The sequence below is a fragment of the Alexandromys fortis genome, unplaced genomic scaffold (assembly GCF_014885135.2).
Source record: "Alexandromys fortis isolate MF-2015 unplaced genomic scaffold, M_Fortis_MF-2015_v1.1 scaffold_14, whole genome shotgun sequence".
Classification (NCBI taxonomy): Eukaryota; Metazoa; Chordata; class Mammalia; order Rodentia; family Cricetidae; genus Alexandromys; species Alexandromys fortis.
In genome coordinates, this window is record NW_026067910.1 from 7,487,674 (window position 1) to 7,515,549 (window position 27,876).

Consider the following 27,876-nt stretch of genomic DNA (forward strand, 5'->3'; position numbering starts at 1 on the left):
TTGCCATTGTTCTTGAGGTCTCAGTAGTCCTCCTTGTCCGCTATGTTCAGCGAGACCAGTTTTGACCCAGGCTTTTTCAGACCCAGGCCAGCTGGCCTTGGTGAGTTCCCGATCCCCATTGTCTCAGTGTATGGGTGCATCCCTCCCAGTCCTAAGTTCCTTTTAAGATACAAAATGCTTTTCACTCTAAATCTCTATGAATAATACGTAATCTGCAGAGCTTTTGATTTCCTGGAGAAAGGCTCCTTGGTGCTGACTACAGAGAAATGGCAGTATTAGTACACACACTACCAGACACATTTCTAGCTAAATGCATCTTAATGCCAAATGCGGACAAGCACGGTAATGCGTATTCTACAAACGTATTTCTGAGAGTTTTCCCAAGTCAGTGCTGGATGCCTTTCAAAGTCAATCTGGAATAACGGCATGTTACTGCATTCCCTCTTAAATTTTAGGTGAAAACAACTGTTCATAAGTTTATATGAACATCCTCTTATTTTATTGAGGTTTTCCCACTACTAAGTTCTAACTAAGTTCTTCCACTGAAACATGCCAAACCCTTGGTGTACCCCTCCCTTCTCCAACAGCTTCAGTCCTGCAGATGTCAGAAGTGGGATCCATTCCTCATCAGCACAATGAGCTTCACTGCTCTGAGGGGTGTGACTTCCTGGAGTGCCCAGATTACACTATTTATACCTTCTGATTTCTAAGGTTTTAGAAGCTAGCTGTGCATAAAGAGACCAACGGCAGTTAACAGACTGCTTTTACCTTTATTATTAATAAGTATTAATATTTATTATTAATGACAATGGAAAGAATATCGTCTAAGATTTCAGTGCAGACATAATTCAGTTTCATTAAATTATATGGAAACACTGTTCTCTACTAATCTACAAAATCATCATCACTAATTGTGATGTCAACACACACAGCACAGAGAATTCCTTTTGTTTAGGTACCAGCAAGACTTTTAGTAGCATTTGACAGTCACATCTTGTATCATTTGTCCACCAAACCCACTAGGCCCTCTTGAAGATGACACTGTGGAGCAGGGCCCACTGAAGAAAGCACCAGATGAGGGGTCTGGACCTATGCTCCAGCTCTGTCAGTAGTCAGGCAGCAGAGGTACTGGTTAGCCCAACCTCAGCTATTAGTTCCTCCCACCCCCAGCCCAACTCTTCACAGAGCAAACACTTATAGCCCCCATCCCCTTGTCAGTCATATTGTGGAAAATAAAAAGAAATGGCTATTGAGAACCTCCTACACAAACTATCAAAAGTTTACTCTCGCTGGCTACATGCAGTCCCCGTTGCTGGGGGAGGAGAGGGGGGACTGAGGACCACTCAGGCCTGAGAGTTAAAGACAAACCAGAGCAACACAGAAATGTGGTCTCAAAATCTAAAAAGTGATCCTTACCAGATTTACAACTGTCTACTAAGTCATCTTCCAGGATAACCTTCATAGACCGAGGAATACTTCCAACAGATAGCCTTTGGACCTAGCCAAAGAAAACACACAACGATAACACATGAGCGTGCTTAACTAGATGCTATGTATCCAAAATGTAGTAGTACTTGAAACTGATTGCATTTCTCTAATAGTATCAGATTTGATTCTGATAGGACTAAAGGAATTTTTCTTGAAAATTATGACTAATACCAGTTTTAAGAATTCACTAACACTAGCTGGGCTCCTTTAATCCCAGTACATAGAAGACAGGGTCAGGCAGATCTGAGTTCAAGGCAAACCTGTCTACATAATAAGTTCCAGGACAGCCGGGGCTATGAGACCCTGTGTTGGGAAAACAAAAATCAAAACAGAATTCACTAATACTACAGGCTGGAGAGACACCACAACAGTTCCCAGCTCCCTGCACTTCCAGAGGAGCGGTGTCACGGCTGTCTGGTACTACAGCTCCACTGGATCTGCCCCTCTCGGGCCTCTGTTGGCACCCATCCACAAGAGATCCAGACACATATGCAAAAATAAAACTTAAAAAATAAGAATTTGCTATAGTAAAGTTAAAACACCAAATATGAAAAATATCTCCAGCTATAATCTATATTGTAGACGGTCAAAATAAATATTGAAACCAACTTAAACTTTGTGACAAAGTTACTTATTTAGCAATGGAGAGACATTTCTTTCATAATCTCCATCCAGCCTGAACATCTGGAGAATCAACCAGTCTCTTAATTGCTCCTTAGTAACAGAACCCTGGCTTTGTTCCATGAAGACATGACTTTGCAAATGATTTTTTCCTAAGCTCCCTTGTACCTAGGTGTGGCAAAAGTTTGAATTGTAAGTTGAACAGTGTTTCTCAGAAGTTATCCCCACACATGGTGAATTCCAGGTTACCATGAGCTACCGAGCAAGACCTATCAAAATAAACCAATAGAAGGACAAGAGAAGTGAGTAGTAAGAGCTCCACATTGAGGAACCTACATGCTGGCCTTGAGCTGCCTATCTCCTTATTTATGTGAGAAAACAAACCTTTGTATTTAACGAAAGTTAAGTTCCCCTTTATTTGTTAAAACGAGTGATCATCCATACTTTTTAATATTGAGCCAAACCCCACACTCTGCCCTAGTCAATGTTTGGCAACCAGTTAAACTGACTGAATTTTTTCATATTCCTAAGTACAGCTAACTTAGAATGTTTAATATAAGCCTTTTGTTCATTTATTATAATTACTTTTACTCTATGTGTATGGGTGTTTTGCCTGCATGTACGTCTGTTCATCATGTACACACAGTGCCTACAGAGTTCAGACGAGGGCCTGGGATCATCTGGAAGTGGAGTTGCCAACAGTTAGCCACTAAGTGGGCCCTGGGAACTGAACCCAGGCCATCTGCAAGAGCAGCAACAAGCGCTCTTAACCACAGAGCCATGTCTCTAACCCCAATATTTACTTTTAAATTTTAACATTATTAAGTGGTTCTAAAATCTCATCAGTGCTCTAACACAATGGTTATTTCATGGTTTCCAATACATGTTTGACAAGTTTGACTTTGATCTTCCGTAAAGTGAAAACACAGGGCAATTTGTGTCCAAGCTGTATTCTCCAATCCCAGCCCTTTGACTCTGGTAGAAAATAACACCCCCAACGGTGTTATTTTTTCTCATTGAGTTGATCATTTACCTGCTCCTGAATTTTGATCTCCTGGTAATCCCGACATCTGGCTGGAGATGAAGACAGGCCTGAGAGGCACGTGAATTTTGAGGAATCACAACTCTCTAAGCTTGGGCATGACGATGGCCAACAGAAGGTATAATACTGCTCAAAGTCAGCCTGGACCGCAAACACATGCTTGCATTTGTTACACATGTAATCCCGCTCATACTCCAGGACCTTCACCACGCTTGTTCGAATCACTGTCCCAGTGACAGATAAAAAGTGTCCCACATCCTTGGTTTTAGGGATGTGTTCTCTTACTAGTTCAGGACAAACAGGCAGACCTAATGGAAAAATAACATCATCAATTTATACTTTGATAACTAACTCTGTAGAATGTCATGTCTTTACCAGAAAATATTAAAATAGCATAAATTTAGGGGGAAATATTTATGTCTTATTTTTAACTTGACTATGTGTGGGTGGATAGGTACACAAGTGTGGAGACCAGATATTCATGCTCAGTACCATCCTGAATTATTTCTCCACATCCTATTTTGTGGCCATGTCTCTCACTGAGCCTGGGATTCACCAATTCTGTGAGAATGGATGGCCAGCAACCCCAGTGATTCTCCTGCCTCTGCCTCCAGAGCACTGGGATCACACTGGCATTACACATGAATGATAAGGATCCAAAGTGAGGTCTTCATGATTGTTTGGAAAGCACTTGACCATATTTGTGTCTTACTTTAGAAAATCAGATCATCAACCCAATTAAAAATTTCAGACAACAGAAATCAATGGACTCTTTTGAAAGCACATGTCTAGAAGCCACAAGCAGGACTGAGAGAGAACTGGTTCTCACCAGAGAGCTCTCGGTAGCCTCTAAGTATACAGCTAACCACACTTAGTGGACAAAATACTGCCACCTGTCACACATAAAATCCATTTATTTAATCATCACCAAATAAATTAAAAGCATGGTCTCAACAAGCATGTGTTGAGTTCCTGAAAGTCAGGCAGCCCAATGCTCATCATAATGTATAAATACAGTTTCATAAAAAAGTTATGAAGATCACTGGGTAGGATCTTTTCTAATTCACACTTTACCAGTATTTTATTGTTCGTAGTCACAAAAGCTCATAAGTATGCCTTATATAACTTTATACACACAAACAAATACACAGACACAAGTACACTGATGTTTTCATATTCTCTCCCTCCCGCTGTTGGCATGGTATCTCATGTCCAGAAGACAACCATTGATATGTGTCATATAGAAAGATATGTATTTTCAAAATAAACACCAATTATTTTTTAAATTCTTTTTAGATTTATTTATCGTGTGTGTGTGTGTGTGTGTGTGTGTGTGTGTGTGTGTGTATGTGTGTGTGTGTACAGTGCATGTAGATGTAAGAGGACATATTTGGGGATCAGTTCTATCAGATGAGTTCCATGAACCAAACTCAGATTGCCAACCTTGGCAGCAAGCACATTTTCCTGCTGAGCCATCTAACCTGTCCCAAAATAACAATTATTTCTTAATGCTCTGAGTCCCATGTGTTGACCCAAATGTGTCGTATTTATCCAAACCTTCTCAGAATATTACATGCCGACAACATTCTCTAATGGTTTACCTGATATCCTGGCGTGAAGATTCTGCTTCATAGAAAAGCCCTCAGGCTCAGGAAGGGACTGCAGAATTGTCAAGGCTGACCTTCGAAGCGCACTGTCAAAAATAGTTAGTACTTCATTGGGGAACACTGTGAAATACTCGCCAATTTCCATGTTAGTCTCGAAAAGGGTCATGGCATTCACCACAACTGGGTAGTGAGCATCTTCATCTCTCTCCTTCAAGATCAGAAGAATATCGTTCTTATGGTACTCTGAAACATAGGACTCAAACACCTGACCCACCAGTGTGACCTGGTCACTATTCATCTTGACTCTAGGTTACAAAAGAGAAAGAAAAGATGGTATTAGACCTTTGCTACTCAAGCTTTGCACACCACTCAACAAACGGTCTATTCTTATAAACATCCCAGCCTTTGGTCATACTCACAAAATAGTATCTGAATCCAGTCTTAACCTAGAGAACCCACTATAGTTATGTAAAACGTGTTTTAAAAATTCAGTGACAGTAGCCGAGCAGTGGTGGCGCACACCTTTAATCCCAACACTCGGGAGGCAGAGACAGGTGAATCTCTTGTGTGTCTGAGGCCAGCCTGGTCTACAGGGTGAGTTCCAAGACAAGCTCCAAAGCTACAGAGAAACCCTGTCTCGAAAAACAAAACAAAACCAAACAAAGAAACCAATGATGGTGGGGTTGAAGAAGAGGTTCAGTGGGAGAAGTGCTCTCACCACAGCCTTTGGACCCAGTCTGGATGCCAGTAACCTACTCAGCAGGCCGGACGCAGTAGCACACATATCACATAGTTAATTCCAGTTCTAAAACTCAGAGACGGTACTAGAGATGGGAGACTGCCCAGTAGCACAAGGACCAAGTACCCTAGAATATACAGCACAACTGCAAAAACGAGAGAGGCCCTGCCTCAAGGTGGAAGGCAAAAACCAACTCCCAGAAGTTGCCCTCTGACCTCCACATGCACGCTACAGTACACATACACCCCCCACACACACAAATAAAAATAAAATAATAGTGAGGTTCTTTCTGATGCAGCAAACATCTTCCGGTGACTCAGTTAAACGACAAATAAAAGAGGAGAAGGTCTGCTCTATATTCTCTAAGGTCTTTAAAAAGCATGGAGGGATCTGCTGGCCACACACATGCAAATCTACAAAACAAGCCGCAGATGATAGGGATTGGGTAGTGCTCAAAAGAATGCTTCATAAAAGTCGTCATGGAAAAACCAGAGGAGTCTAGAGTTTGAGCATGCTGATGGCATGGTGTTAAATCAGCTAAGGTTCTTTCCAGCATCAATGTGCATTCTGAGCATCCTGGGCACCGCAGGAGCCAGGACAGATTCCTGAAATAGTGAAGGAAGATGACTGGGGAAAAGGGGAATGAGCAAAGCACCTGGGTACAACTGCAGCACCAGCCTGCTGCACCCAGAGCAGCGTACCCTGTGAGGCCATGGGAAGGAGCAGCCATGCTGCTGAAGCCTACTCCCCGACAATTCACGGCCTAAGGTTCAAAAAGAAATTTCAGACCTAGACTGTAAATGTGTTTTCTTAACAAAAAAAAAGGGGGGGGAGTTAATTTTAATTTACAGAACTGGATGATGCTGATCATCAAAGTATTAAATGGCACAAAGTATTTCTCATATATTTTCTCCGGCTCTTTCTCCTCTTTAGTCCTTTATTAATACATTACAATTTATAGATGATATGTAGAAAGTTCTGAGCTGCCCTCCACTCACGCCTGCCTTTACTGGTTTCTGGAGGAGATCTCTGTCTTCTGAGAGGGTTGAGCTGAAATTTACTATGTAGCCCAGGCTTGCTTTGAATTTGTATCAATTCTCCTGCCTCAGTCTTCCAAATGCTAGGATTGCAAACATGCATCACACACAGACACACAGATACACACAGATTCACACACACTTTGCTGCATAAACAACACACACTATTAATCCAATGGGCAGTACTAACACAACTAGTGGTTTGCTGTAGGATTGTACATTTGTACATTGCAGGTAAATGTGTTTCCTGCTCTCTCTTATTAACATAGGAAAATGATGGGCTTCAGTAAAAGCAATCAATAGACATAGAAAAGCTAGACCAACTGATGAAAGAAGCATTAAGCTACGGACAATAAAACCGAAAGATATTGCACTTCACCTATCTCACTCTCTTGGAGTGATAAGGAGATAAGGAGCCTATCTCATTTCCACGTATACAGTCATATCACAAACTCTAAACCCACTTCAGCACCAGCTTCCCAATACCTACCATGCACAAGCCATAGTAAAAGTTACCACGCCCACAGAGACCCAAGTGACAGGTGTAAACAAAACCGCCCACCAAGGAGTGAAAACACAGTATGAGTAAGAGCAAAGGGCAGCTCTTTTAGAGGACCTGAATTTGGAGCCCATCACCAATATAGGGAGGGCTCACAGAGGCCTCTAACTCCAGTTCCAGGGGATCTGATGACATTCTCTGGCCTCTGATGCCACCTACACACATACTCATAAAAGAGAAGGGACACGGGGAGGGATTTAATTTAAATGAGGTGACAAGCGCCGGAGGAGAAACTGTCAGTGGCTTAGCAAAGGCGTGTTTTGAACTGGACTTGTTTTATTTACCCAACATTCATCATACTCTGCAGACATGCGGACTGAAGAAGACTGATACACAGAGTTCAGCTTAGCATCCCCTCGCTGGATCACACTGGCTACTTATTAGCAGCATGATCCTGCCTTCTGCCTTCTCTGCACATCTGCTTAGCAGGGAGGTATAAAGATATAAGGTGACATCACAGGTAAGCCCAGAACACTGGCAATTACAGGGAGCTAGTATGAGATTAAGAGGTAAACAAATAATTTCTTCAGAGAATCAAGGGAAGCAAGTCAACACTAAAACACTAAGCAGCTTGGTCTGGTTAGGTGATCGCATATCCAACCAAGAGTAAAACAAAAAGTATTTGGAAAGGGATCACACCGTATTTTATGATGTGGTCTTTGCTGAAAAAAAAAAAAAAGTAACGGCACCACTCTCAAGAGTGACTAAATGACAGTCCTTAAGATTTTACAAACACAGCAATTGTAGAACAACAGATTTAGCAATCTAGAAAAACAACTCCAACCATGCACAAAGAGGGCAGCTGAAGAATTTTAAGTACATATTAAGAGCAGGTTAAATTTTTTTGCTTGGTTTCACAAACACAGCTTTTTTTTCATCAACCATGCAATTAGGTAAGTTGGCCAACCCATAAACGCGGACATCCCGGTACAGACTTAGCCATTTATTGCCTGGGGCACGATGTATGTGCAATTGTTAAGTTCCCTCTCCGTTTGTCTTGTTGACGTCCAAACAAATGAAAGGGCTTTATTTTATTTCATACTGTGGAAGGCAAGGTGGCGCCAAAACGAGCAGATTGGGAAGCGAGCCTAGTCCGGTCCCGGAGGCTCGCGCAGCCCCGCCCCTCGGGTGCTATGGCCCCGCCCCCGCCGGGGCGCGCATCTCAACCCCACGTTGCGCTCCACTCGCGGGTGCGAGCTCATTGCGCGCCTCCTGGCCGCCTGGCCAGCGATCCCTGCCGAGCGGAGGGATGCTTTCCAAACGGCTTCGATCCACAGGTGGCTGGCTCGGGCCTCCCGGCTCCGCGGGTAGTTGAGAAACTAAAGGGTGCGGGTGAGACTTGACGCTAAGCACGGGAGGGAAACAAGCCCCGGGACATGCGGTTGCGGCGCTCACTTACGGGCTGACACGCACTGTCTGGTCGCAGGGGACGCACAGCTCCCGCGGGTGCTCACTCCGGCCCGCGCGGCGTGGGAGGGGGCGGGGCGTGCGCGCGGCCGCCCCAGGGGCCGCCTTCCGCGGGGGCGCGCAGGCTTCGTCCGGCTGCCTTCGCCCGGCCTCTGCAGAGCCTGTGCTTCCCGCCGACCCCGAGCTGCACACCGTCTCAACTTTCCGGCCGCCGCGGCTCTTCCGGGTGCGGAAGCAGGCGGGAGGCGGGGACGCGGCGAGGGGCGGAGCTATAGGTACTGGGGCGGGATTTTGATGGGGCATGGAGGTTGGGGGGCGGGGTTAGGGCGAAGCGGGTAGTTAAGGCGTGCGGTTATTTCACGTCAGTCTGGGTGACGGGCAACCCTTGGTGGGAACTAGGGAGGAGCGACGGGGAATCTCGGGCGGGGCTAGGGCGGAGCGGGGAGGGGCGAGGACCGGCGGGAAGAGGCGCGGGCTCGCTCTGTCTCTCTCTCCTCGCGTGCGTGTGTGTGTGTGTGTGTGTGTGTGTGTGTGTGTGTGTGTGCGCGTGCGCGTGCGCGCGCGCTCCTTGCTACTTATAACCCGAATATATAATTCTGGTAAAGGTGGAATTTTTCGCTATTTATAAGTGGTGTACAATTATGTATTAGCTTTTGTTTCAGAGCTTTTCCTGGTCCTCCCGAAGAGCAACAGATGCTCTTGATCTTGGATCCAATTCTCCAGCAAGTCTGCCTCTCCAAGTTTCTGAGTTTAAGAAGAATTTAAGAAGAATTTAATTAGCAGTTTATGGAATTTTTATCTTGAAAAAGGGAGAAAGATGTAGGCAGGGCTTTGTTGGGACCCATTAAAGAAAGGCTACTTTCTCCCAGTAGTACAGCATGGCTGTTTTTATAGATTTTTATTCGAAAAATCATTTTTACCTATTTTGTTAAATAAGTTATGGTTAAAAAGAAAAGAATCTGAGTTGTACTCTTGAATCTCTGGTCCTGGGTATAGACATGACATTCTGAATGCCAGTGAGATTAAAATATTACATCCGTAGGATTTCTGGACAATAAGAGTCATATCATTGTCCCCATCTGTAAGTGTTCACCCAAATTGTCAGACTTGATGACCCATGCCTGGAATCCCAGCACTTGGGAAGTGTGGCGTGAAATCCATTAATTCAAGGTTATCCTCAGCTCCATAGTCAGTTCAGGCTCAGTCTGGGCTACTTGAGATAGATTCTCAAAAACAAGTTATCCCAAATTAGTCTGTCAGTTACCTGAATAGAAAAACACCCTCAGGAAAGCTGTCTGGAAGTAACATTTACCCAGCCTAAGCACGAAGGTCAGCACAGTAGTTTGAGCATTGTCCACTCTCGTTCCAGGGGTGTTTGCTTCCATAATGGTCCCTGTAGCCACCGGCACTCTTGTAGCTTGAGGTGTAATAAACTCTCTCGTTTACCCTATGCTCTCTGACCTACTCACTCTTGGTTTATAATCTATATTCATTCTTCTCTTTGTTCACCTTTCTTTGGGGGACAGGAGACAATGAAATCAGATGCCAGTGTCTTGGGATAGCTCAGGTGACCTCAGCTCATCCTACGTCCTAGCAACCTGAGATGAAGCCAAGAAAAGCAAGAAAGGCTCCACCGCACTCCAAGAACACCTGTCACAAGTACCTGCCGCCAGGCTTGGTGTCACTGACTGCAGACAGTCAGTCTAGGAGAGGCAGAGACAGGCGCGGGTAGTGAGTTCAGGGCCACCCTGGTCTAGAGTTCATTCCAGGCCCAACTAGGGTGTAGTGAAACTGTCTTAAAACAATAACAACTTACCAGAAGTACCTGAAAAGAAACCACACCCTACAGTGAACCTACTAAAAGTTTGGTTAACCTAGAGCCTCTATGATTGTGGATTGGAACGTGACAGGTCCAAACTTGGTTGCATTAGGCTGTCTTTAAACTCCCTAAAGATATTTTCTGCCATTCTTTTTGTCTGACTAAAGTCTTATGCAGCCTTTTTGAATGTATTTGCTTCAACATTTATTATTTTTAATTAGGTATATTTGTGTGCCTCTCTGTGTGGGTATGCGCAGAAGTGCAGGTTCCTACAGGGGCCAGAGAAGAGGCTGTTGGATTGCTGGAGCTGGAATAACAGACAGTTATAAGTTCCCAGCTGTCGGCTCTGGGAATCAAACCTGTGTCTTCCAGAGGAGCAGTGCATGCTCTTAACAGCCAACCCATCTCGCCAGTCCCTTTGGACTATATTAACTTCTCAGACCACCTGCTTCTCCAAACTCTATAATTAAAAATGTCATCAGGTGGCACCTAGACTTTTCCAGGCTTTGCTGTAAGTTGCTGTTCTGCTGCTGTGACAAACAGCCTGAGGCAGGAAGGGGTTATCTGACTTACAATTCGAGGTCCTGGGCCATCACGGAGGGAAGCTAAGGCAGTAACTTGACAGTACACAAGCGTTGTCAGAATTCACTCTGACAAAGAATGAGCTTTACAGCCACAGAAGTGCGACAGGAGTCAGAGGATGCTGCTTGCTGGGTGACTCACGAGCCACCTAGTGTTCAGCTGGCTTTATTTACGGTTCAGGCCTACCTGCCTGAGGATGGATGGTACTTCTTACAGGGGGCTGGGCCCTCTGACATCAGTTAAGGATAGAGTCCCTCACAGACATGCATATTGACCGATCTGATATAGGCAGTTTCTCAGTTATATTCACTTCTTAGGTGATTGCAGGTTGAGGCAAGTTGACAGTTAAAATTAACCAACACACCTGAGTAACTCACGATCCCATTAACGTATTCAAAAGGTATCTTGACTTGCTTCTATTACTATAAAAACTTCATGAAACTGTTAGCACATTGGACCATAGAACTGGAGTAACATGGAGTAACATGAAACTGTGTCCCTGGGCTATGGTCACACACATTTTCCTCCAGAATAAACTATGTGTTATCCCCTTTGAGATGAGAGTTGTGTTTTTGAGTCTACAATTACTAGAAGTGTTTTTTATTTTTTTTTGAGACAGCCTTGTTATTTAGCTCACACTAGCTTCCAATTTGTGATCCTCCTGCCTCCCAAGTGCTAGGATTTCAAATATTAATGACCATAAATGGCTTATAGGGCATGCTCAAGCCTTGTAGTATAACCTTTACATGCACGCACGCACACACACACACACACACACACACACACACACACACACACACGCAGAGTGACCTCTTGAAGCAGAGCTATTGGCCTGATGAAGACCATGACCTATAGTGATGACTACAAAATCAGTCCAACAATACCCCTGACAGCTAGATGTAAGGTAATGGCAGTTGAGTTGTAAACATTCCATCTTGGATAGAGGAAGGTCTATAGACCCACAGACCTTACCCGCACGTTCCAATCACCACCCCCTCCTGCCCAGCTGTGCGAAAGTAGGTAGGAGGTTAAAAACTTGCGTAGTACTTTTTTAAAAATTGAGAATTAAGCCTATTTATAATTACTTTTTGTAGCTGGTCCTGGGGCTCAACGTTAGGAAGGTTCGAGAACAACCTGTGAGAGCCCTGGGATTGAACTCCGGTCCAACAAGGGCTCTTATCACTGAGCTTCATCCCATGGCCGCTGAGTAGGACGTTCAGTTGTGCAAGTTACCCCTGCATCAACTATCTCATGTGAACCACTCCAAAGAAAATCATTTACCTGTAAAGCTAGACTTGGAATCTTTAGTCTATTGAATCCTTCCCTTGTAGGGTGAAGAGAGAGTGATATCTCTCCAGAAAGGCCCGAGACAAGCCCGTTTTGATTGCTACACTGATCTTTGTGGATGAAGATCATGTGTAGCTACAGTGGCCATCAGAAAGGCCACAACCCCCTACTTGCTGACAGTGTTCTTAGAAACTACTTATTAAAAGTGATCTGACAACAGCTTCAAATATATTCTGGCCAGCAACTGATAGATAATACTTTTTCAATTTAGTTATTAAAGATAAAATCAGTGACTTTTCTGTAGTATGAAAAGCAATGGCCACATAACTTTTCACTTCTGGAGAGTCTAACTGATGCTTTAGGTGCCCATAACTCGGGCTATTCTTAGGCAAGCCCGAGTTTTGCTTCCATCCATTTTGGAGATATTCCAGCCAATAATTCTAAACAGAATTACCACAGCACCCTGTAAGTCCACAGCTAGCTAGGTATTCAAAAGCAGAACTGAAGGAGTGGACCTGAAAATGCCTCTATCCAGTACTTGTTACTCTAGCTGCATTCTTTACAGTCACAGCACAAAATGTTTTTGCCAAGATGAACTCGAGTGTATGTCAAATGTGGGGAAAGAGAGATTGCTCAGGGCTTAAGATACTTGCACAAATGTAAGGACTGGAGGAATCTGGGCCTCCAGGACCCCACATTCTTACTAGACAAGCATGAAGGTGGACACAGGAGATCTAACAAGGCTAGTCACTTAAGAGAATTCTAGGTTTGGACGACAGGCCTGCCTCGAAACTGTAAAAGGGGATCCATGATGATTCCTGACATCAACTTTGGACCTCCAAATGTACCTCTGTGCACACACATGCATTCAAAAGTATATGTACACATACAGTCATAAAAAATGGACAAAAAAAGAAAAAAACCATGTCTGACATCTTTGGATCCGTGTTGATGTGTTAACCGAAACCAGGCTACTATGAAAATGGATAATCTGGATTTTTTTTTTAAAAGACAGGGTCTCATTATATAGCCCTGCTGGTCCTATGCAGAGTGAGCTCTAATACACAGAGCTCCAAAGTGTTGAGACTGAAGGCATGTGCCAGCATAGCTGGCATAAACTACCTTTTAAAACAAATTAGAGTAGAAATAATATTAATCATAGATATTAGCTGTATTGAAGGTTTATATTTCATCTACCAAAATAAAAAAGGAAAAAAAGCTATAAACCAGCAAGAATTCATATACTTGGAAGTACACAATTTACAGAAATTCTTTTATTCTAGATTTATAAATGTTGACAATTTAGTTAAAACTATACACAACATTGAAAGTTATTAATAGAATATATTTCCCTATATTGATTTGAAGACTATTGAAATAACAATTAATTATCATTAATGCAATGATACTTATTGACAAGTCTTACACCTGGTATTAAAAAGTGTTTAAAGCACACTTAATAGAAAAACAACAACAAAAACCATTTGTTCTAACAAAATTTATTATGCAGTAATTACAAAGATTAAAGACTTCCATCTCAAATAAAAATAATTGTTATAATTACACACATAATAGAGTATAGTACCCTCAGAGAGTGATTCCAGTAACTTTCACAGGAAATACAGTGCATCTTCAAATTGGACAAACACCTTCTCATTCCCAGTGCTTTACACAGGGTAGTCTGTGCACATACTGATGCGGATGCAGGCAGGCTCTTGTCAGTCCACCAGAGCTGAGCCAGCACAGTTCATTCAGAATGTGAAGTACCGGGCAAACCACTCCTGGCGCTGGGGATCTGGAGAAGCCACCGGGGAAGCTTCACTCTGAGGAGGACTAAATTCATAAAGAGAGAGACATGTAACCCAGGATTAAACAGTTTGCAGAGACACGGGAGAGCAATTAAATTTTAAGTACTGATTTTCACCACTGGCCACCCTTGTCAGAACGGTATGCAAGGACTGGCTACTACCCTTTTGCATCAGAGCGGGTTCTCTGAGAACATGAATTACTGTGTCAGCTCAGATGATCTCAGTGACAGGAGCCACATCACAATTATTACTCCATAAGGCCCGAAAGTTAAACAACTGGCAAATACAATATTATCATCTCGGAAGCTTTAAAAAAAATGAGTATTTGTGGGGAGAGAGAGAGAACAAAATAGCGTTCCCTCTCTGGGCAACTTTTCCCTTTGAATTACCATAATCTGACACAAGCATTGATCCTCACATTTGTGTCCTCCACTAGAACTAAAGTCGTAACCAAATCAAGGTTACTCTAAGCTTCCATCATTCCATATGGAGATGATTTTCAACAGAGTGCATTAGAAACCGGGTTTTCTTCTATTCTCCAAGTAGTCTGTCTTAGTTCTAAGATTCTTTGGGCTACTTAAGAAACGAAAGCATCCCTACCGTCTTTGGGGGAATTACAAGGCACGCAACAATGTGTAATGGAAGCTCCAGCGGCCACGTCCCTCGAGCACATGCACATGCATCCTACTGATACCTGAGCGCCCGCACGGGAGACAAGCAACACAGAGTGTTTAGCAGGAGACACGTTCAGAGACAAACTCGACTAGTTTTCATTCTTACGAGTTCCTTACTCTTTAAAAGAATTAGTCATTAACTGTGTTAGAAATCGCTTAGCTTAGAAGCAGAAATACTACTCCACTCGTAAAATTTACTAGTGGAGTTATAAGGACTTAGTAAAAAGAAAAAAATCAGCTTGAATCAACAACAAGAAAAGTAAGCTGTATTAAAGTGAGCACAAAATAGTATTTTTAAAATTTTAATTCTTTAAATGGCTTAATAATTTCATTTCATTCAAAATTTACTTAATATATTTAATCAGCTGAGGCAGCTTCAAACTAGAATAATTTAAAAACTGATTTGTTTCTAAATTTATCTGTATTTAACTATATTGCTAAGTTTTCAGAGCTTATTATTTAATTTGGCAATATGCTTATATATCTTAATAGGATGATATAAGGAAATAAATATGTAAACCGTAAGAAATGAAAATTTTAATAAAAGTTAGCACTACTAAAACCCTCGTAAACTATAAATATTAAAATTCTCAGCACATGAATTATGTGAACACCTCTGTTAGGATTTAGAAAATTCACTAATGACAAATTAAAAAAATCTTTGAACAGTGTCAAAACAGAATTCTCTGAGATGATAAAAATGAAAATTTCTCAAGTTAAAAATGTGAAAAACAAGGGAAAAAAACTACTGGTGAGACAGGCTCACCTCAAAAATGTCTTGGGCTCTTTGGGTGGCAATGGCTGCGGAAGTGGCTTGTTGCTGTTGAACTCAACATCATGGACTGGAGAGTTGGGAATGGGTTCCAAGCGGGTAGGATGTCCATTGCCCACTCCACTGGATTCCAGAGCACTTAGATTGGGAACACTCACAAACCTGTTTGTTGGGGACTTATCATTCTTCTTCTTTTGCTGCGTTAAAAATAACACATGTGAGAACACTCGTTTGCGGCATAAGAACCAACAAGACAACAGGAAATAGTAGAAAGTATAAATTTGGCATGGAAATTTTTTGGAACCTTTGTGTCAAATTATCATGTTAAAATTAACCAGTGTTACCCAAAGTGTGGTCTGGCGATCTTTGTAAGTGTTCATCTATATGGAATCCTCAAAGACAGGCATGCTACCAGGACAGAAAGCACAGGGCAAGGGGCATTTAGGAGTGTTTTCCCTCTGTTCCCTAACCACTGCATGGACCAGGCAAAGAGCAGAACAGGACAGAGAGCAGGGTGCAGGGAACAAGTGAGGTAGGAGAAGTTCCAAATACCACAGGGGTGACTGGGTTTAGGCTAAAATCAGAAGGCATCAAGTTAAACACAATATTAAAAGAGAGGTTCATAAACTTTATCCATCTGTCAAAGAGAGGCTGTTCTTGCCTGGAAAAAAAAAAGGAATAAGAAATGCTTGGCATCATAGTTTGAAACAAATCCACATTTTTTTCTAAAGACTTAAAAACTGACTTAAATAATTTGATTTTAAATTCTCTGTGCCATCTTTCTAAAGAAAGAAAATGAAATCTGTATAACTAAATCTGCATTTTTAATTAACTGGCAATATCGTGAATTAGCTCACAGTTTAAAGGCTGAAGTCAAGAGTAATTAATTTTTAATATCTGATCAGCACTTAAAATGAACAGAAGAGGAACACAAATGCAGCCTCAAAATTTTATCCCTAGCTCTAGAATTGATAGCATCAACCTTTATTAAAAATTAAAATTAAAATTAGTATGTTGTAATTCACTTAGAATATTCTCACATATTTTTCAATTGGATGTATGCTAAAGTTAGTTTTAAAAAATGGAAATAATATCCAAGATAGGCCTTTTACATCACTTAATACAATCCAGTCCTGTGGATGATCTGCACACCTCCCCTGTGACTGACTGTCTACGGTACAGCGTGTCTCTAGCATTAGAGCCCTGTGCATGCACACTGGTGATGGAGTTAAGAATAGTTAGTTATAGTTATAGTTTTCCTTAGTTATGATAAAGATTATTGTAATTTTTACTTGATAACTGTTTTGTTATATGTAATTTTGCTATGTAAAGTTAAAGCCCTCCCCTTTTTATTTTGTTTAAACACAAAAAGGGGAAGTGATGTGGGAGAGTCATATATCAATCTGTTGATTTCATTGGTTAAGCAATAAAGAAACTGCTTGGCCCTGATAGGTTAAAACATAGGTGGGAGGAGTAAACAGAACAGAATGCTGGGAGGAAGAGGAAGTGAGCTCAGACTCGACAGCTCTGCTCTCTGGAGCAGAAGCCATGCTCCCCTCTCCCGGGCAGACACACACCATGAAGCAAGCCAACCCAGGATGGACGTAGGTTAAGATCTTCCCTGGTAAGCCACCTCGTGGGCTACACAGATTACTAGAAATGGGCTAGTCCAGGTGCGAGAGTTAGCCGAGAAGAAGCTAGATATAATGGGCCAAGCAGTGTTTAAAAGAATACAGTGTAGGTGTAATTATTTCTGGGCATAAGCTAGCAGGTGGTCGGGGTGCTGGGGACACAGCCCTGCCACTCATATTACAACACACTGGAAAGCTACGAGGTTCAACAGCAGCTGAGGGGCAACACTGTCTTATCTAATCTGCAGAGGGCTTCACATTTTAAAGGTTTCAGGATGTTTGTTTCTTTTTCATTAAGAAATCAGACAGTTGATAGCCAGGTGTAGGTGGCCCAGCACACTTTACTTTTTAATACTGGCACTCTTTGAGTTCAAGACCAATATGGTCTAAACAAACGCAAACAAAAAATCAATACTTCTGGCAAAATTCTAAAATAGTGGTTTTAAAGCTAAAAAATTAATTTTGATAAAATAAATACAATTCTCTAGTATGCTTTGTTTACATAAACCTTAAATTATTTTCTAATTTAAAGCTATGTTATCTAAATTATTAATTTTAATAATAAAATTAAAGACAGGTGGATGTCATGCAGCTATAATCCAAGCAATTAGAAGGTAGAGGTAGGAGAGTCAGTATTAGTTCAAGGTCAGCCTTGGTTGTGAAGGGAGTTTAAGGGCAGCCTAGATCACATGAGACTTTCAAAAATCAAACAAAAACCCAGCATAAAATCAATTCTGTTCACTCATTTCATTATTTATTGAGAGCTTTCTATGAGAAGTTCTAAAGAGAGAGCTATCATTTTTTAGTTTGTAAAATACTGAAGTTCAAAGTTTGGAACACACCTGAAAATTCTAAACAGAGAAATTGTATAAGCTTTGAAAATAAAATTTCTGGGTAAGGGCCTAGCAGAAATAAGCACAATGTGAAGCAATAAAATATGGATTAAAAACAGCTTTAATATAAGCTTTATTTTATTATTGTTCTCTCCTAAGAGGTTCACAGTCCATGTGAAACCAGCATATACAATGATTTATTCATCACTGGCTTTATTATAGAATAATTTGTGTTGCCTTTAAAAAATGTGATACATTTTTGCAGTTTAACACATTTTATGGAATACCCACTGTGCCCAAAGACTAGGGCTGGGGGAAAAGATGGGCAATGATGCATAAGTTAGCCAGATCTAATTCAAGGCTCTTCCATTTGTTCCAAGAGAATAAATAATACAGAATCAGAAAGAGTTATACCTAAATTGTCAAGAACAGTCAAAGAAGGTGAAAGTAAAGCTTACAGGTTCACGCTTAGTTCCCCTATGACGGAAGGCCTGCAGCTAGGGAGAACTGTTTGGCATTTGGTGCCAGAGTCTTTCTGAGCTACACAGACTATTGTGATCAATAAGGAAATGACGATAAATTAATCTGTGTCAGAAGTTTGCTTTTCTTTAGATATATGAAAACAAAGAGCCAAGGTGATTCAATATCAATAAAATATTTTAAGGCGTATAAATTACCAATGTATGAGTAGCTCATTTTGAAAATGAACAAAGAATTAGTAAACTTTAGTAGGAGATTATTACACTTAAAAAACTACCCTTATGCTGCTTGCTCCACATAACTTAGCCCATTTCCCTCCAGGTCTCAAGCACATCCCTACTTTACAGTGTCTGTGGCACATACCTTAGCCAAGGGGTTAATAACACCAACAGTAGGACTTGTGTTAAATATTTTGTTGAAGTTAGTTTCTCGATTGACTAATTCCAGCTGATAAAATTTATTATCCTCCTATACAAAAGAATTATAAACAGCCTTTCAACATTTTCTATTATAGATTTACAAACTTAAATTGTATGACTGCTAGTTTTTCATTAAAAATTTAATAAACTATAAAGGTTTATGTATTTTGTTTAAACATGTCTAGGCTTGACTGCCAGTGGCTTAAAGCTTGCTAGCAGGTCAGCTTTTAGCGCGTTTTAAACCCTAGGCCTAGGGACGTAACCATACCATCTAATACCCTTCCACTCAAGACAAGATCTCCTGAGGCCTAGATCTCTTTGTGGTGCGGACTGTGGCATCTGAGTGGGTCTCACTTGTACTTGAGGTGTGTACACACAACAGGAATGAGGGTAACACTGAAGACACACCTGCCAGAGTGTAGTAGCAATGGTCCCCCAATGAATCGGAATTTTTTGAGTCTCATGCTCAGAAAGGAAAAGACAGAGATGCCAGGCAGAGGCAGAACTTGTCCCCAGACAGGATTCCAGACATTTCTGACAGGTTATCAGGTCACCTTGTCAGGGAGACTGGAGCTAAGGGTCAGGACTATTAAGTTATGTCCGCCTGTTGTCTGGCATTCAAACCTCAGTCTCATGTCAGGAGCCCAGTGATGGACACTGGGGTTCAGGGGAGAAGGCCATGAGACTTATTTTTACCTCTTCTCACGTGGCCTCATGTAATACATTTTTTCCCTACTTTTCACTATTGTCTGTTTACTTGGCCTATTGAGAAAGGGTGACCCAGCATCCAGTGTTAGGGCTGCCAGGGCCAGGCACTGACCCTAAGAATTTCTGTTAGTATATATGGCTGAGTGGTTTCCATATGTAAGGATTATACCACCATATTATCCTTCAATACCTGAAGATGGATTCGATCTCATCTCGCCTTTCCTTTGACATCATATGTATTACACAGTCAGGGCACTAGAAAAAGGAATGGTCTCTACAGAGAGAGAATCATTCATTTTGGAGGCATGAGTACAATGTGTTAACTGAACAAGCAGACTGGGAAGGCCACAGCTGACAGAGCCGCGGGGTAAGAAAATGGGCTGTGTTCAGACTGGCCTCGATTCTAGTGTAGTTCAGCACGACCAGACTCTTCCTAACCTTCTTAGTTGCCACTGACTGCCTTGGCCCACACGCCCTGAGGTGTAGGGATGACTGTGTTGTAGAAACAGTGGGGATCTGCCCTCTGGTGAGCATAAATACAGTGTATCTGTAACATTTCAAGAAGTCATCTGGGGGCCACAGATGACTGCACTGGCTATGCCTGCTCACTTCATAAATGGAACAGCGGTTCTTCCTGACTCTACTGTTGCTGGGTAGAATGAGAAAAACGGGGTGCCTGGCAGGCTGCAGCCACAGGAAACCCTCTCTTGACTCCTGGTTCCCTCTCTGGACCCTAATCATCCCTGTAGGTTTCAGAAGCAACTTCCCAGTCCTGAAAACGGATGGAATTTTTTAAATCATAAAAGTGATTTTTAAAGGATGTCAGAAGATTGGTCTTGTGCTGTGACATGCTAATATTCAGAGTGTGTAATTAAAGCAATCAAGGAACTATAGGTGATTAGTGTATTGTTTTCACTTGTACTATGAAGATCTTCATTTATTAGTGGCAATAAACAGCAACATTTTAATTACTGACCAGGGCAGAGCATTTTAGAAAATTCTAAAATATTTTATACATTTTCAAACATTTGTATATATATTTTCCCAAGTAATAATGGTTTTAATGAAGACAGTAAGTTTATTGTTAAAAATCTTTTGAGTGTCCTTCACATGAAACATCCCAACTCCCTGACAGAGCACAGAGTTATTCCTAAACTAGGCTATGAAACCTTTCTTTTTGCTTGTTCGATTTTGGCTTTTGAGACAGGTTCTTGAGTATACCAAAAATTTCTTGAATTTGATATGATGCTCAGGTGGGCCTCAAACCCCAGTCTCCTGAGTGATGGTTCAATAGCTCTCCTGATCAGTGGTAGGTGGAACACACTTTAGGAAATTAACATGATTTGTTTGAACCAAGCATGGTGATGCCTGCCAGTAATTCCAGAACTTCAGATACTGAGGCTGGAGGATTGCTGTGAGTTTTAAGGGCTCCATAGCATAACTCTATCTCAAAACAAAACAAACAACAACATAAAAAGAGACTAATTGGTAAGTTGACAATGCAGACTAATTCCCAGCCATCTTAACAGATTTTCCTTAGTTCTAATTCTATATGTACAATATGCATCCCTACATAAAGGATGTTAACTATTAAATGGTAATGGCTTTATTAAACATTTAATAAGTACTAAAATATTTCAATAAAAACACTGAAGAAAAGTGTGAAATTCCCACTAGAATATATGTCAAATTTAAATTTGAAATTATGTTCTAATAAACTTGATCACAATACAAAGATTTTGCATTTTTCATTTTCATTTAGAATTATTCAAAAACACTTCCCCATGCCTCCCCCACCAATAGTTTATCGATTACTGACATAGTTGTACTAAAAAGAAAATATCTTACAATTAGTTTCTTTATGACCTGGTCTCTCTCTGTAAGCAAGGATTTTAATTCTGCGATTATCTGTATATCTTCTGGCTTTGATTCTCTCATCAGGTACTTTTCTTCCATTTCTTCTAGTCTATAAACGAGAAAACCTTTATCTCACGACAGGACTCAGACACATCCTGTTCTAGTAAATACCTACATCTTTCAGTTGGTCCAGTTAAATATACACAGATATAACACAAGACTTGCAAGCACGGTAACCGCCTCAAGAGCTGCAGTTGCTAAAGGCTCCGCAGGAATAAGAGACATTAAGTGCTCCTGCCACAGGCTATATCTGGAGGGGTCTATCCACTTTACCTGGGATGTGAGCGAGGTAAGCTAAGCTCTGGGAAGGCACTGAGACACTGAGTGATACAAACTTCACAGGCTCAGGTCAGTGACAGGAGTGATTACCATCACTACAATACTGTGTGCTGAGGTATGTGACAGACATGAAGAACAAGAAAAGATACAAAGGGGGAACAAAAGACACACATGAATGACATCCTCTTGTTTGGTTTGTGGGGAATGCAGTTTTGAAACTCTACATCATCTGCTAAAAAGGACCAGTAAAAAAAACCCTCATCAGTTAAAAAAAATCACAATTTCTGGCAGGCCTACTCTTTCCTGGATGGCAAAAGACTGTGAACAGACGTGGGTGACACTGAAGACTAAACACAGGCTGTTCTTTATGAGCAGAGGGGACACGGATAATGCAGAGGCTAAGAGTAGAGGCAGGGCCGATAAAAAAGAAAACAAATGCTATCTTCTGCCTTGGTCTTGGGAAAAAGAACTGTTTCAGAAATAATCAATAATTAAAGAATTAATTTTTATTATTTTCAGAATAGATAAGGTAGAATTAAAACTTACTAAGTTGTGGCTAATGAAGAGTGTTGAAAAAATTTACTTAACAAGTACTGAGTAATTTCTAGATGATGCAGACACCAGTGATCTGTCACTGTCCCATCGGGCAAATCCTAGAGAGTAGACAGTCTCTGTATTTTGAGTCATACAAGCCTACCACTAATCCAAGCCAAACAAATTATTTGGAGAAAAATGTCTAGCTTTCCATCCTGCCCATGACTGCTGCCCTGAGGGGGATAGGAAAGTGAGGCGCCAGACAGTGACTGTTCCTGGCTCACCCGGGACTTGGCTAAATCAGTACTGAAGTTACGCACACAGCATATCTCAGTACATTTTCCCCTTCTCTCTTTGGACAGTGTGTACTAAGCAACAATAAATGATATCCTTTGCGGTCACAGAATTGTCTTGCAATTTGATTACAATATGAAAAGAATTGCCTGTATGCATTTTATGAACCAAGGTTTTCAGTTTTCTATTCAGGTTTAAAAATTCTATCTATTCAAAGGGGGGGGGGGGGGGGCATTTGGGCTTTGTGCTGGAGCAGCCACAAGATGTCACTGGAGTGCTGCCTTTGTGGTTGGAAGCAAAGCCCATTTGGAGCCACTTCCTAAGGTTGGAAAGAGCAGGTAGAAAGTAGGTAAACCCCACCCTTGATATTTTTGTTGCAGAACAAAGAGAAGAAGTAAAATGAATCTAAGACAATCATTTACAGGTTTGGAACCTCTTTTAGTTGTAAAGATCTCCCCATTCAAGTGTATGTTTTAATTTAACTGAAACATCCTGTTGTTACTATTTTAGAAAGGGTCTCACAGTGTTGCCCTGGCTCGCCTGGAACCCACTGTGTAGACCAGGCTAGTCTCTAGCTCTCAGAGATCCACTGCTTCTGCCTCCCAAGTGCTGGGATTAAAAGTGTGTTCACCGCCACACCTAGCTCAGCGGAAACATGTTACCTACAGAATTACTAAGCTAATTCTCCCACAACATATCTTTACACCAGCAACAATTTTAACAAAAAAATAAAACTAGATAATCTGAAGACAAAGTATTGATAGCAAGCACGCTCTAAGTATAGATTGGAAAGCATTAAAGGAGAGAACAAGAAACTCTTATGAACCAGTTATAACTTACAAATGCACAAGAAGCTCATCCAGCATTCTAACAGGAAGGAACTCAGTACCATCGATATCCACTTCCAGGCAACACTAGTCAATGTTTCCCTCCCGCAGCCATCTGAGCAGCTCACGAGACCAACAGTGCGAAAAGGCTGAGCGCAAAGGATGACTAAGAAGCAGGAGATTTTGGGGGGGGGGGTGTTTAAGTTTGATTATGTTTTTTTTGTTTTCTGTTTTTTTGTTTGTTTGTTTTAAAGTTTTTCTGCTTTCTTCCATCCTTCCTTTCTTTGACACGGGGCCTCAGTTTGTGTCTTGAATTTGATGTTGTGTCTTGGATTTGATGTAAACTCAGAGATGGCCTACTTTGGTCCCCCCAAGTGCAAGTATTACAGGCATGTACTACTATGCCAGCTGGGCTCTAACCCTTCCCACCACAAAGAGTCTGTTGGTGCCATAGTTCTTAAATGGCCTCTATGAAATATGTTTCTGACCTGAATTCATAAAAGTCAGGCCTCTGAACATTGATTGATATGGCAGGTAGAATCTAACTTTATTTTCATTGTGTTTTCAGATTACCATTAAAAAGTAATACAAAGACTGACTGTAGAAAGGAGAAGCAGAACACATGGGAATGCTAACTAGGATCACAACAAGACTCTAGCCAAGCATATCTCTCAGTGTGTGTGTGTCTGGGTGTGTGTGTGTGTGTGTGTATAAAAACATGTGTTTGGCTCAGCGTATAGAGGCCATATTTCCATAGCTCATGAACAACACAGTCCTGTATTAAATGTACAAAGACATTTTCCAAGTTATCCTCTACCTCCAGTTGCTTTATAAGACCCAACTGACAAGAAAATCAATGACAAGAAAGTGTAGAGCTGATCAATACCATTACCAGGAACACATGCAGCCCAGAAATTACATTTTATGAATTCTGTTACATATAAAAGTAATAGGACTGAAGCATTTCGCAGTTGAACTTTCCCGATAATTTCTGGGATTTTCTTTTGTGTTAACAAGACCACAGCTACTTCCAGACACTCTCAAAGCTTATGAAAATTAAACAGAGAACCAAATAACTATAAAATCATTGGAGTTTTAGAGATTAAGGACTCAAATAAGCAATTCTGGCATGGCAGAGCATATCCTTATAGTTAGAAATTCCTGGCCTATCTAACACGCATGTGCAGAATTGACAGTTCTCACAGAGAAATGATCTTTTTGTTTCAGTAGAGTGAGGGGCTAACTTAAAGTAAACCTAAACAATCAAAAGCACTCTGGACAGGTATGACAGTCCACATCTGCAATCCCAACCCTTGGGAGAGAGTCACAGGGAAAGCAAGAGTTCAAGGCCCTTCAAAGACTACGTGAAATCCTGTTTCAAAAAACAAACCAACACATAACAAACCCACAAAACTAAAATGATAAACCCTAACCATTTTTTATACCATAAATAGTTCTGAACCCCAAAGTACTAGCACAGTTTTTAATTTATCTTAAACGTTCTTTACCTAAGGAAGATGTCACTTAGGTAAAACTGAGTAACCTATCCTCTCATTTGATGTTATGTTTTATCTCCCTTTGGGGGTCTTGGAAATTAAACCACTGTCTTGTGCAGGATAAGCAAACATTCTATCACTGAGCTATATCCTAGCCCCTGCTTGTTTTTTAAACAAATGGAACTCAATACATTTTAAAATTAGATGCAGAGTTCTTGAGAGGTTAATAGTCAAGACAAGCAAATTTCCATGAAACTGTAAGAGGGTCTGAATAATCGGGACTACTGAGCACAATTTCTAAAAGCCATTCCAAAGACAGAGATTCTCGCACTATTTCTATGCTCCTTTATATGTGTTCTACTATGTTCTCTCTAGGTTCAAAAGGAGTTGTAGCAGAAGTGAGGAGACGCTCCCAACTGCTCCACAGTTTCCTCAGCACCATACTTTGGCCTGTAGGCTGAAGTGTAGATCTTTACAGTACCCCACCCCCACCCTTCTAATAATTCACTGGGGTTCTCTGAATCTGAAGCATCAGAGCTGAGGTGCAGGTGTTCCAAACACAATCGGGTAACCCTTGCAATAGGCTGTGAGCAGTTCACATTACCCCGAGCCCCCAACTGTAAACTGGAAAGGACTCTCCCACTAATCAGCTGTCTAAATCTTAACCGCTCAGCAGATTGACAACCTTCAGGCAATGACATGGCCAGAAGCATCCAGTACTGCTTTCCTGTATGCTAGCTTCTAGTCCACTGACTGTTATTTGCATTTCCATAATTATGGTGAATTAGATTTTAAGTTCTCAGTCACACTGGCTCCAGTTCAAGTGTTGCATAACCACTCATGGCTAATGCCTACTAGACTGGGAAGAGCCAATACAGAACATTTGTTATCAGGGAAAAATCTGAGGGACAGTGTAAGTCAAAAATAAGTGTACATTATTTGACTTTAATTAAACAAGTGATTACCTAAAGCTAAAGGACAAATTATATGATGTTAGCAGGTAAAAACAGAGAAATGTGGTTGGTTAGTGTGGACCCAAGGCAAAGTAGAAAAATGAATGCCTGTTTTAAAAAAAAGGCAAAATATTTTATTTATTAATAATACTAATTCTTCAATTATTAAAAGATTAAAGTATAGAGATATTAATGTTTTCTGTCTATTAAAATTTCTTAAGGAGCAAAACCACAGAAAAGAATAATGTCCAGACAGACACACCCTTTCCTTTTTGTAAGTTACTATTTCTAAGGCGATGTCAGACACACAGACAAACACAGACTGTTCTTTGTTTGAGTGTGCTCTTTCAGGATGTGAAGAGGGCCAGCAGGATATCAGGGTCTGCGCAGTATACACAAAGGTCAGGAAGTGTGAGAGCCATGCCACTGAGGCTCATCTTATCTGATTTCTACCAAACCTGTTACATGTATGTCCTGCTGCATTGCACACATGTGAGGGCATGATGGCTGAAAAAAAAACTTAAAGATTGGCTGAAAAAAGAGCAAAGAACACATCACTGACTTTCTAGAAATAATGAGGTTCTTCTCCATTTTATGGGTAACGTCACTGAGTGGGAACCCTCCTGAAATTTACTCGGGACAAATTCACCACATGAACACTATGCAAAGAGGGCCAATGAGCGCATCAGAAAGAGCACATCATCAGAGGCCGCTCCAGGAACACCAGCAGCTGGGGCCTAGTTCTACATGACTATGTCTACGTGTGTCTGCATCTGTGCCTCTACTGGCAGAGTACGGGCTGAGACTGAGAGGTTACAGGGATAGAAGAGGTGGCAATGGTATCTATATTTGAGGTAGGTAAGTGGGGATAACACAAATGCAGAAGCAAACAAAGCTAAGAGTCCGACCCTCTGGGCAGTGGTGACTTAATGTCACTTTACTGAAGTATCTGGATAACTGGGAAAAGGACTATCAGTGAATGAGTCATTAGCAGCAGCTAGAGTAGAGTAAGCCTAAGATAAACTAAAGGAGACGGGGCCTAGGTGAGAGAGACAGACTGGATTCAAAGTGAGAGACGGACTGGCTTCTGCCGCAGTTTGTAAGGATCCAGAAAAGACAGGGCTATTAATCTTCTTAATGAACGTTAGGAAATACATACAAACCTTGACTTGAATAATGGGCTTACTAAACTTGAGCAATAGCTTTATTTGTGATGATTTTACTTTATAGATTTCTTGAATAAAAAAAAAAACATTTAAATGCTAACTGCAGAGATTCAAGCAGTACCCTGGGATAGGAAAGGAAGCCTCAGCTCTTTTGCTTCCCTGGGAACTACCAATGTTCTTGCTAACTGGAATCACTATGTTCAAAGTGTATGTTTGCTTTGAAGGATATTTTGCTTTTTGTGAAACATGCATTGCTAACTGAAGCCTGGCCTTATAAAATTTATGTTGCTCACAATGTACTGAAGACTTTACATTATATCACAAACACACTTAGACGTCATCGTGGAAGTGATGTATGACGGGGGCCACTCTTAAAGATACGTGTGATTTTAGCAGGCCTGTGGCAACAGCAGCAAATGAAGCAAAATCATTCAACGGCCTTATCCTAATTAAAGAACATAATATCACACTGATACTACTTACATCTCCAATACAGTACTTAAGTCTTCCTCACTAAGTATCATTGCTTTATTAGATTCGAACAGTGAAGCTGAGCTTACACACAGTGCTCCTCTGTTTATTATCCACACATGAATTTTCTTTAATGCAATATGACTTACGACACTTGTAAAGCTGCATTTATTTCCTTGAGTAGCTCATTAGTCTTATTAAAATCTGCCCGCATGATATTTTTCTCTCTGAGGTGGTCTGCTGTCATGACATCCAGCTATTTCTCAAGTCTCTTGTTTAAATCTTGTTCATGCAACCTGTTTGATTTATTTTCAGTTAAGAAAATGTTATTCTGAAGTCAAGTTTTCAAAATTCCTACGTTCTACAAGATTTGAAATGCCCCCCTTTTTGGTATAATATTTGGAAAATTAATGTAAACAAGTTAAG

At 41.1% G+C, this 27,876-nt stretch overlaps 2 protein-coding genes across 15 annotated transcripts in view; both read right to left on the reverse strand.

The window, feature by feature from the left end:
- Mcm9 (minichromosome maintenance 9 homologous recombination repair factor) overlaps positions 1-8,741 on the reverse strand; it is an 88,683-nt gene extending 79,942 nt beyond the window's left edge. For 6 of the 10 annotated variants that reach the window (XR_007590948.1, XR_007590946.1, XR_007590947.1 and 3 more), the window contains exons 1-4: positions 8,493-8,739; positions 4,753-5,063; positions 3,143-3,459; positions 1,417-1,498 (exon numbers count right to left, since the gene is read on the reverse strand). Coding sequence is in view for 5 of the 10 variants with exons in the window: in XM_050137976.1 (XP_049993933.1) it covers positions 1,417-1,498; positions 3,143-3,459; positions 4,753-5,056 (703 nt within the window). In the remaining 5 variants the exon portion in view is untranslated. Of the gene's footprint in view, positions 1-1,416; positions 1,499-3,142; positions 3,460-4,752; positions 5,064-8,492 lie in introns of all 10 variants that reach the window. The other 4 variants (XR_007590950.1, XM_050137978.1, XM_050137974.1 and 1 more) reach the window with 3 other exon arrangements.
- A 4,781-nt stretch (positions 8,742-13,522) lies between these two features.
- The window catches only part of Fam184a (family with sequence similarity 184 member A), a 132,379-nt gene continuing 118,025 nt past the window's right edge, over positions 13,523-27,876 (reverse strand). The window contains exons 14-18 of one of the 5 annotated variants that reach the window (XR_007590991.1): positions 21,362-21,479; positions 18,750-18,854; positions 15,437-15,639; positions 14,597-14,690; positions 13,523-14,021 (exon numbers count right to left, since the gene is read on the reverse strand). Coding sequence is in view for 3 of the 5 variants with exons in the window: in XM_050138192.1 (XP_049994149.1) it covers positions 13,940-14,021; positions 15,437-15,639; positions 18,750-18,854; positions 21,362-21,479 (508 nt within the window). In the remaining 2 variants the exon portion in view is untranslated. Of the gene's footprint in view, positions 14,691-15,436; positions 15,640-18,749; positions 18,855-21,361; positions 21,480-27,599; positions 27,747-27,876 lie in introns of those variants that run through there. The other 4 variants (XM_050138192.1, XM_050138193.1, XM_050138194.1 and 1 more) reach the window with 4 other exon arrangements.